This window comes from Chionomys nivalis, chromosome 22 (assembly GCF_950005125.1).
Source record: "Chionomys nivalis chromosome 22, mChiNiv1.1, whole genome shotgun sequence".
In the NCBI taxonomy this organism is placed as follows: Eukaryota; Metazoa; Chordata; class Mammalia; order Rodentia; family Cricetidae; genus Chionomys; species Chionomys nivalis.
In genome coordinates, this window is record NC_080107.1 from 42,905,154 (window position 1) to 42,916,249 (window position 11,096).

General features: G+C 51.3%; 1 protein-coding gene across 2 annotated transcripts; it reads right to left on the reverse strand.

Moving 5' to 3' along the window:
- Positions 1-727: 727 nt before the first annotated feature.
- LOC130864731 (ficolin-2) lies at positions 728-9,802 on the reverse strand. Of its 2 annotated transcripts, none has more exons than XM_057755474.1 (10): positions 9,707-9,802; positions 7,696-7,809; positions 5,661-5,714; positions 5,302-5,355; positions 4,983-5,018; positions 4,334-4,366; positions 4,054-4,181; positions 3,515-3,644; positions 2,651-2,785; positions 728-1,249 (listed from the first exon to the last, which is right to left on the reverse strand). In XM_057755474.1, exons 1-10 carry the CDS (start codon positions 9,786-9,788, stop codon positions 1,002-1,004), a joined length of 1,014 nt encoding a protein of 337 aa, XP_057611457.1. In that variant the 5' UTR covers positions 9,789-9,802; the 3' UTR covers positions 728-1,001. The 2 variants fall into 2 exon arrangements, with proteins under 2 accessions (XP_057611457.1, XP_057611456.1); XM_057755473.1 differs by having other exon boundaries at positions 3,497-3,644.
- Positions 9,803-11,096: the final 1,294 nt, after the last annotated feature.

Consider the following 11,096-nt stretch of genomic DNA (forward strand, 5'->3'; position numbering starts at 1 on the left):
CAGGCTCCATGCCAGGCATCAGGAGGAAAGCGCACCAGTGTCTTGACTTTGGCCCGCTGGACCTCTACGAGTCTTATTATTTTGGGAACTGCGGGTAACAGATTCTGTTCTTTTAAGCCACTAAATGTGTGGGTGACATGTGAAGCAGAGGTGTGGCACTAAACATGAGTGTGTAGAGAAATTCTATCCTCCTGGTCCTTATTTCCTTCCTTCATGTCTGATAAGCAGATGGGCTAGTTTAAATGGGACATACCCACCGAGATCGTCCTCCTGTTCAGACTCCCTGAGTCCTAGGGAGACACTAGCCCTGGTGTGTAAGGAGTACCTCTCCTCGACCCCAGAAACCCCCTCAATTAGAATTGAGGTTCTGGAGATGAGACGTGCCCTGGGTGATCAGGCCACTCTTCATCTTCCCCGGTGCTGCTGGTCCTGTGGTCAGTGCTCCCCATATCTGCAATTCATGCAAAGCTAGCTACTGTCTCAGAGAAACATTTGCATAGAAGGGGTTCTGCATGTTCCCAACCTTTTATGAATGTTTCCTAGCTCTACGTGACTCTTTAATTGTCATGTTAACTGCTGTCAGTGAGCTATAAGGGGACACGGGGCTGGGATGGGAACAGGTTACTTATGATAGTAGCAAAGCTGGGGGGTCAGAGGAAGATGACCCTAGGGAAGCAGACATTGGTTGTTTCCTCCACATTTATAAATGCACTTTTTAACTCTTCCTGACTGTCAAGGTCATAGACAGCTGTGCTGGATGATACAGATGCGAAGAAATACTCAAAGGTAACACAGAAAGCTCACAGGCACAAATCTGTTGGAGAACAAGCAGTTTTTGGAAAGGCAATTTTTCCTTTGGGATGAAAATGCAGGTGTGTGAGGAAGGCTGTCCTGGAGGTCACGGGCTGTATGGGCTGTGGGTAAAGGGAAGAGCTGGACAGGGTGGGCACACTCCTTCCTTAGCTGGCGATGATGACAGAAGGACATCCCTGTGTGGGCAGCTAGGTGAGGCGTATCTTCATCTCAGAAACCTTGTAGCTATAGTTGTACCCTCTCCATGACTTCCAATTGACACCATCTGCGTAGCTCTTATGGGGACCCCCGAGGTAGAGGCCATTGAGGTTGGAAGCGTGACAATCCGAGTACCACCAGGCTCCGTGGTATTGCTGCGCACAATTGGAAGAATCCTGGTCATTGTCTTGGTCTTTGGTAGAGAAGAATTGGTTGTTTTGGATAGTCAGAGAGTCACCTGTTCAGAAAGAACATGCATCATGTAGATAGATGCTAGACATCCACTAGACGGCCCTGCCTGTGACTTGCCTATCCTCAGCTGGAGAATTCATCAGCTCAGGTCCAGGTGAGGGAGCCATCTGTGCAAGCCTTGGGAAAGAGTATAACACCAGATATGACCCCTCCTCCTGGTCCATCAAGGCCCTGTGATCACTGTCGTCGCTCTCCCACAACACTCTCTGTTCCCTCAGGGATCCTTTGAATTGCACCACCCGTACCAGCTCTCTCCCCACTGCAGGCTGCAGCTCTCTCTAGGACTTCTCTTAACTCCCCTCTTGCCCTGGCTGTCTCTCAGAAGACACCTAATGGCCCCGTGTCTCCAGGGTTCACCCTGTTCTGCCTCCATGCTGGGCCTGCAGCTTGCACGGGCCCTCTGTTGCGTCCCTCTGATGCGTCCCCACCTGCAGAATAGGACCAGTGCTCCCTGCTTGTTTTCTTTCCTAAAAGTCCCAGGTGAGATGGGGCAAAGTGGGTGCATAAATTTCAGACCTGTCACCTTCGAAGTTCCTCAGAGAGTGGCCTGCCCCTCTTAGCTGTGGGTTTCGCAGTTAAATAGGTCTGGTCACGCCCCACAGCTCCCTGAGACACATTGGGAATCTCGCCACTCCCTTGTACCCAGCCAGGCACTTACTTTGTGGGATTCACTTCCCAAACCACAGGGCCAGAGTCCTTTGGGAAAAGCTGCTGTGGTTCAGATGAACTGTCCTCCCACAAACTGTGTGTGTTGAAGGTTTAATTGGGGCAAGCAGTGCTTGGACTTCTGGTGATTGGATTAAGAGAGCTGAGACATCATCAGTGAGTTAGTCACTGACAAATACCTAGTAGCCCTTAGGGAGATGGTGACTCTGGGAAATCAGGGTCACTAGAGACATGCCTTTGAGGGGTGTTCCCTTTCAGTCTATCTCTTTGCTTCCCATTGACCCTAAAATGAGAGGCTTTGTTCTATCACAGACTTCCACCATGATGTTCCTCCTCACCTTTGGTCCACAGTAAAGGGTCTAACTCAGTGTCCCAAACAAAGGTGCTCTTTCTATGGGGAAATGGGGCTTTAGCACCTGGGGAGAGACGACCATCTCCTGACTCTATCAGGTATGGTAGTTAGTGGTCCCCACTCACTATGCAGTGGAGCAGGGTGGAGCCCTTAGTCTGGGCTACTGGGCAGTCTTGGGAGTGCTAACAGACTGCATCCATGGTCCTCACCTGGCATAAAGATGCAGATATTAGTGTTTTTCAGATGGCAACCTTAGCCTCAGAACCATAGACTCAGCTCAAGGCTACCAAAGGGAGACAAAATGCAGGCCCCTTTACTCCCAGACTGGTTCAGAAGCCCCCATCTCAAGCCTCTTCCCAAACTGCTCACCAGCACCACCTCCAACAAAGTTTCCCAGGATAAGCTTGTATTTCTCGGCCTCTCCCTGGATCTGGAAGGAGCTATACTTGGCAAACTCGTGCTTGCCCTCAAAGTCTGTAAGGTCGACTCGCAGCTCACTGGTTCCTGCAGGAAGTGGAGGAGGGAGTGTGAAGAGTCAGCCTTTGAACTTGAACACTAGGCAGGCCTGGGGAATTCACCTGGGTAGGTACCAACATCTTTTGGCCTGGGTGGGGGCACCATTTCTAGGCACCCTCCCATCTGTTCTCCAGGCAGTACCTGAAAATCCACTGGCAGTGTTCCCTTGCCATGACCTGGCATGCTTCAGTCTGTGAATTCTCCCAGAGGGCTCTGCCCTCAAATGCAGTAGCCTGAACCTACTTTTCTTTCTTTCTATTTTTTCCCTTCAAAAGTTGGATGCACAGGAGCAGACACAATAAGGTGTCCTGGCAGCGAGTAGGAGACAAAGGTGACGTGGTTTTCATTGGATCACAGGACAAACCATGGGCTGGTGTGATGTACCACAGTGGGGCCAGAAGGCCTTTGGGGATCCTACTCTCTGTGGCAAGGGGGACTTCGATAGGACCCAGAGGCAGGTGGATGAATTAACAGCTAGATTTGCGAAGGGATGTCCCCAAGACTACCTGCACACCTCTTCCGTTTGTTTTCTGAGATGTTAGTAGCCCACAGCTAGAGGGAGTCCTATCCCCTGACCCTCACCCTCTGGAAGGTCACAGCAGCGATTTCATGCCCTGGGGTGCTATTAATGTGCACTCTAACGACCTGGGGCTCTTCTGCCCCCCTGGTCCAGCACTCAGGGTTCCAAGGTTACCCAACCTGACTGGCACTGCCTACCCTGCGTGGTCAGGGCGTGGATGTTGTCATTCCCCAGCCAGAACTCCCCCAGCTGACTGCCGAAGCCCTGCTTGTAAGAGGCCCAGTCCCGAAAGAAGTCCACAGAGCCATCGAGCCTCCTCTGGAAGACCTGGGACAGATACACAGAAGTCAAGGAGGCAGGCAAACTTCTCACAGCATGGCGGACCAAGTCTCAGAACAGAGCAGGAACCCATGATCCCCAGAACACTGGGGACCTAGTGCCGTATGCATGCCATTGCAGACCCCACACAATGAAGTACATGGCGGCTAAGAGAGTAGGCAACGTGCCCCAAGCCACAGAACAGGAAATGGAGTGTGCTGGCTCCATCTGGTCCTCCCCTTCAACATGGGCTCCCCTACACAGGTCACCAGCCAGCATTCCCGATTCTCTGTCGTCAGAGAAGAAAGGGCTCCCTCTGAGGCACAATGGGACAGAGAAGCCCACAGATCTCATTTCCTGTTGGCCATGGAACTTGGGTTCTGACAGTTCTGTGCCTGCGGGCTAGCCCAATACTCACAGTCCAGCCTCCACCGTCAGTGTCCATGTCACACAGCACAGTCAGGGGCCTGCAATCTGACAGGTAGATGTTATACCAGCCAGTAAGAAAGTGGCCCCGGGTGAGCAATTCCTTGCAGGTCCGAGGTCCTGTGGAGGGAAGCAGGGAATGAAGGTGGGACTGGAACCCAGGTATGCTCAGAGAAGGTAGGCAACAAGCCCAACATCATACAGCAGAGACCCAGAAGGGGAGGCAGGGACAGAGAATATCTCCACGGGGACAGGGTAGATGATGTGATCACCTGTAGCACATGACTGAGATAGCCCGTTGTCTCCTGTGTGGTGAGAAAAGAGACCCGGTCATAAGTATGTGGTCATCAGCTTCATCTCCATTGACCCCTAAGGCCCCACAAATGCATGAGCTGGATAATACCAGGACTCGCCTAGGTCCTCCTCTTGAGGTACATGCTCCAGCTGCCTGGATTTTCCTCTGCAGCTGTGGTAAGTACTGTCCTTGACAACACCCTTGTTGAGGCCTTGGGTACCAATGGGAGTAGATAACCCCCTCCTCATTCCCAGCATGCTTAGACTATGCTCTGCCAGAGTGTCTAACCAGGAGGCCTTGTGGGTGAGGGATGTCCATGGCATTCAGAACTAAGGCAGCTCCCTCTCAATCGTAAAGAAAACATGAGGTTCTGTCTTAGAGTTTAATATTTTTTTTTTTAAAAAAAAAAAAACCAAGTAGGCATCAGTTAGAAAGAATTGAACTCAATTTTGCTAATCACCCAGCTAGACCTCTGGTAGGTGCTAGGATGTGAGCTCTCAGGGTTTGAATGTCCTAGTACCTGCCTGCCACCTACTCTACCCACTGAGCCCCTCTCCCTAGGTATGGCTGGGCATGGCAGACGCAGAGCACACTCTACACCCCCAAGATATAACACATGGACTCACCTTTCTCTCCACGTGCTCCCTTTTCTCCTCGGTCTCCTGGGGAAGCAGAAAACAAGATGCTGGTGCCCAGAGCATCTGATCATTCAGGAGACTCACCAAAGGGGGCTAGTTACCTAAGGCAGGACCGCTTAGGGGCAGCTGGGGAGCTGGAGTCAGAAAGAGCGGGGGCAGGCAACCCCTGTTTATGACAGGGAAGGGACATTGAGGCTTAGGGTAGGGCAGGCTCCCTTCCCATCTCTTTCTCCAACCCCCGTGTCTTTGTGGACAGACTGAGGTGACTATTTAACACCCCTCGACTGTCTGCCAGGCTGTCTGTTACCTTTAGGCCCCATCAGTCCTGCCTTCCCAGGGTGTCCAGGGAGGCCGTTGTCTCCTGAAAAGTCAAATGTACTTTCTGAGCAAAGCATCCACCATTGTCCCTGTGGACAGTCTTTGCCTAGGTGGCAAAATCCTGACCCTGTCATGCTGACCTTAGTGACCTTCAGGACTATAGCCAGGCTTGCTGTGGAGGGTGCAGAGTGTGGTATAATCTAACACATGGCTGGGGAGGGTGCATTGGTGGTCTGGGCACTGGGGCCTCGGGTAGACTCCCTTCCCATCTCTTTCTCCAACCCCCATGTCTTTGTGACAGATTGAGGTACCTGTTTAGTGCCCCTTGGCTGTTTGCCAGGCTGTTACCTTTGGGCCCCAGCGGTCCTGCCTTCCCAGGATGTCCAGGGAGACCGTTCTCTCCTGCAAATCCAAATATACTTTCTGAACAAAGTATCCACCAGTGTTCCTGTGGATAGTCTTTGCCCAGATGGCAAACTCCTGACCCTGTCATGATGGCCTTAGTGACCTTTGGGACTGTAGCCAGACTCACAGTAGAGGGTGCAGAAGGTGGTATAGCTTAACTCATGGCTCGGGAAGGAGCAGAGGTAGGCTGGGTACTGGGGCCTCGGGCAGGCTCACAGTAAGCTCTCAATTATTCTTTTGTCCAACCTGAGTGACCCAGGCCTGGGCCACAGTGACCTCACAGGCGGAGACAGGGAACGTGTCTTCAGAGATGCTGTCCTGCTAGGTCTCCACAAGGAGAGGGCAGATCTTCCTCACAGAGTGTCCATGTAGAAAGCCGTGGCTGTGTCGTGCCCAACGATCCTGTGCTGTCTACTTTTTATGTTGGTTTGACACAAACTAGAGTCATTTGGAAAGAGAATAGCAACTGAGAAAATGTCCCTACCAGATGGGCCTGCAGGCAAGCCTATGGGGGCATTTTCTTGATCAGCGATTGATGTGGTAGGCCCCAGGTCACTGTGATGGTGTTACTCCTGGGCTGGTGGTGCTGGAGCCAAGAAGACAGGCTGAGAAAGTTTTGAGGAATGAGCCAGTAAGCAGCATTTCTTCATGGCCTCTGCATCACCTGCTGCCTCCAGGTTCCTGTCTTAAATTCCTGCCCTGACTTCCCTGGATAACAGACTGAAGGCTGTGAGATGAAATAAACCCTTTCCTCCCGGAACTGCTTTTAGTCGTGGTGTTCTATGACATCTAGAAACCCAGCTAAGATGCTCCCTGGCTCAATGGAAGCTGTGAGACGGTCACAAGGTCCTCCTTGCGTGTTCTGATAGCGAGACTCACACTAGCCCCCAGCACAGCCCTGATGGTGTCTGCAGCAGCTTGAGGATGCCAGGCTCCCATTGTCACCTGATGAACAGAGTGGACTTGTTCGTCCTCTACAGATGGACGTGAGCATCAGGAGAAGCAACTTCACTGCGGGGACACTGCAGCAGGCCCACTAACCCTACAGAGCACCCAGGAACACTAGTTCCCGCTTGACTCCAATCAGCAATGCACGTTGGTAGCATCTTAGTTATAAGAAAGTGGGGCCCAAAGTAAGAGATCAACACCCTTCCCTCATTGCTGACTGTCCCATTCTGGTCATGGGATAATCTCTTCCCCAATGTCCCTCAGCAAGGTTCTGGGGACAGAAATCCCTTCCCCTAGCGGGAGCACAGAGGTGAACAAGCAAGTGGGACTTGACTTGGGGGCACCCACATCAGCTTTAAGCCTGGCATCTTCTAGAGGTATCAGAGGTGTCTGTGTTTGTCCTGTCCCCAGCAGATCCTCAGCAGGCTCCACCTGGGGAACCTTCAGACATGGGGCTCACCCAGGCAGCTCTGCTGCTGAACCCTAGTGTATGTACATCAGAGTCTGACTTAGGAAACATGGGTACCACCACTGTCTTCCACTGGGGAGAACAAGTGTGCTCAAGGTCCCCACAGGCACTAAGGTTTTGGTTCAGGCCTCTAGGGACTGTATTCTGAAGCAGACCCCAGATGGAGGCTGCCCCACTCTCTCAGGTCAACTCAGGGAGAAGCTGATCCCTTTGAGCCTTTGTTCTGTCGCTTGGGGCAGGTGGAGAAGAAAGTAATAGCCCAACTTGCAGACGAGGATACCAAAGTGTCTATTACCTAGATGTCTTCTAGTGATCAAGTAAATGAAACATAGGTAGGAGACCAGGAGGCACCTAAGATGGTCCAGAGACGCCCTTCTGGATCTTCCCAGACTGGATGGACCTAGTTTCTGTCATTTACTATTGTGCCAAAGGTACCCAGTGCCCAGTGCAAGACCCAGAGTCAGAGAGGACCTGAGGTGCTCATCCAAGTTCAGAAGACCAGACTCAGGGCCCCTCCCTCATTTCTGTACTTCCCATGTAACCCCCTTCCCCAGAACACACCTCTGTCTCCTTTGGCACCAGCTTCTCCCTTGGGTCCCAGGGCTCCCGGCAGCCCAGGGCAGCCTCGAAGGATGGTGAGCTTGTTGGAGCCCTCCAGATCCAGGACTTTCACTTCTGCAGAACAGCACAAGCATCAATTAGTCTACCTTGGGCTACCTGCCCTGAGGGCAACTGCCTGCTCAGCCACATCAGATGTGGGTAGATGGCTACAGCCAGAATCCCCAGCCTCCTCTGCAGAGATGGGGCAGAAGTCAGATTCCTTTGATGGTGACTAGATCCGTCCTTGTCCCGGGAAGCTGGGCAGGTGAGAGAGGAATTCAGGATACAGCTCTATTGCATGGGTAGAGAAAGTCTGCTCAAGAATGAGTCCTCCAGTTACCAGTGCTGTGGTCCTTTGACAGATCACCTAAGACCCCTGAGACTCTGTCCCCTCAGCCCCAAGTGGTTGTAGGAAATGGAGAGATGGCTCAGCTGTTAAGAGCATTGTTCTTAGCCAGGTGGTGGTGGCAGCACACGCCTTTAATTCCAGAACTTGGGAGGGAGAGGCAGGTGGACCTCTGTGAATTCAAGGCCAGCCAGGTTTACAAGAGCTAGTTCCAGGACAGGCTCCAAAGCTACAGAGAAATCCCGTCTTAAAACGAACAAACAAATAAACAAAAAAAAAGCACCATTTTTTGCAGGGGACCCAGGTTGCCTATAACTCCAGTTCCTGAGGATCTTCTGGTATCTGTAGACACCAGACCTGCAAGTGGTACACAGATGAGCTTACAGGCAAAACACCCATACACATTTAAATATATGTTTTTCCTAAAGAATAGGGGTGTGGCAGGGACTCACTACAAGAATGACTTTGGAAAACTAAGTCTTGCCGTCATTCTGGCATCTAGAGACAACTTCGTGAATGGTTACTGTTTCTGAAAAATAAAAATCTATCTTGCTAAGAAATTCAGTCAACATAAGATTATCTCTCTGTCTTGAGGATTAACCATGGAATGACTGGGCTAGAAGAGATCTTCTGGGGAGGGGGCATGCATGCCTCAAGGCACAGCGGGGACCCAACAGAAGTTGCTATGTTTTTTGAAAATATTGTTAAATTGTGGAATGGCAGAGTACACACCCTTGTAGAACTCTTGAGTTATCAGAAAAGGGCGGGTCTTTGGTGTGTTTCTCGCCAAAATTTTTTTCTTTTCTTGAGGTTATAATTACATGTTTCCCTTCCCTTTCCTCACTCCAAAACCCTCCCACATACCTCTCCCCTCCCTGCTCTCTTTCAAATTCATGGTCTCTTCCTTTCCACTAATTGTTATTGTATGCATATATGTGTATTTGTATGCATACGTATTCCTGACTATAACTGAGTCCATATGATGTTATTTGTGTGTATGTTTGCAGGAATGACTGTTCAGCACTGGACAGTCAATTAGTGTGTTCCTCAGTGGGGAAGACCATCTCTCCTGCTCCCATCTTCCCTCAGTTGCCTGTGGTTCTCTGTGTAGGGTTGAACCCTTGTAGGCTTTTCCCGTCTGGTTTCCCTGTTGGCTCTTTTCCCTGGACTGGGTTGTGCCTTGCTGTTCGAGTTCCTTCTCTAATTATGTCATCACAAAGCTGTCCTGTGCCTAGGAATAATGTCCCCAGGGTGGACAGAGCCAATCAGGGATCTTCCTGACCCCAAGTCCTTGCCTATATGTACCATATGGGACTATGGGGTACATTTTTACCAATTATCAAGAGGGTGTGTCAGCCACCAGATTAGAGGCTCCTAGCATTTCTCTCTAAACTCCCTAAGAAGGTAGAAAACGTCGGTGTCATCTTCTCCTGTGAAGCTCCTGAGGTTGGACTGCAGGCCTCGGGGTCAGCAGTCTCAGGCTATAAAATCTCCACCTGACCTGGTGCTGGTCACTTCCAGTCGGTCTTCAGAGGGTGACACTGAGCTGGCAGGAGCTTCTCAGAAGAGGCGTGCACCGGGACACTAAGTAGTTACCTGCATTCAGGGGCTTAGAGTCCATCTTACCTGGGCAGGTGTCAGCAGCATGAGTGAGCAGGCCTTTGATGGACAGGGTCATGATGAAAAGGGCAGCAGTGTCCAGGGCCATGGTAACTTCTCAGCTCCCAGTCTTCTCTATAGCTTTGCAGAGGCACCCCGCTCTTATAAAGCAGGAGCCCCAGCTCCCCACCTTGGGCTCCAAATGTCCCAATCCCCAGCAGACAATCACTTCCTGGAGGCCTGTAGTTGCACAAGAGGCCTGAAATTGTCCCAAGGGTATGTCTGTTCTTCCAGTGAGGCCTCCCGAGGCTCACTTCCCCTGCAGAAGCATCTGAGCCCAGCCCAGGGTCACTTCTATTTGCAAAGGACCTGCCTTGCTGGCTTAAGTCAAGTATAACCCCATATACTTTTCTTGTTTCCCATAAGGCTCTAAATCGTCTGTGGTTAGATAGGATTCTGGAGCCAGTCCCCAGGACAGTCAGGAGTGAGCTGGTCACTGGGGATTTGATGTGGAAAGGAAAAGAAGTTCCAAGCACCTGTGACACCCTGAGTACACTTGTACCGCTGCCTTGTTACCAGCTACCAAGGTAAAAGAACTTGCGTAGCATTTACAGGTAGATCCCACAGCCTGCAAGGATCAGACACTGGACTCTATTCTGCCAGAGATCCAGTGGGCCAGGGGCTGCTCATCACACCCACAGGTGAAGACACCTCTTGTTCCTCCACTCTGGTCTCCCTGCCTTCAGTCTAAATACTGTGTTTTGTGGTCTGTACCCCAGGCTCAGTCTAAGCTGACAGTGTCTCTTCAGCTGAATGATACAGATGTCTGATGATGTCAGAGGCTAGCAGGACAGGGTTTCAAGGGACAGCTCTTTCCCTGGGCCACTGTGCAAAGGAGATCCCAGCCGTACTGCTTGTGCCAAGGGGGACAGACGCAGGTACAGACAGTTAAGAAGCCTCAGAAAATATAGGGAGCACCATTGCTTAGTGTGGTGCACAGTTCTAGACAGCACCATTGTACAAGCATAAGCAGGCGTCTTTCTGAGTCTCCCAGCACCCCTGAGCCAGAGAACACAGGGCTGAGGCCCAGCAGGCAAGCTTCATTGTGCCAACTAGTTGGTTCAGGATGGATGTTCACCTGAGGTTTGGTCAAGTCAGAGAGAGGGAGTAAGTCTTTGGACCCCCATATGCCAGCTGCCTCTGCTGGCACAACTCCTTCCACACAGTCGCCAGGGGAGTTGTCACCAGTACAGTCCTGTAGTGGGAAAAGCTGCTGAGATATGGCTTGTGAAGACTGTAGATGTCGTGGTTTGAAGATGGTAGGCATTTGATTCCACTGTAGTGTTGGGAGGTGGGGTCTCTGGGGCAGCTAGACTAGGGCAGTGTGTTGGTTACTTTGCTATTGCTGTGATACAAC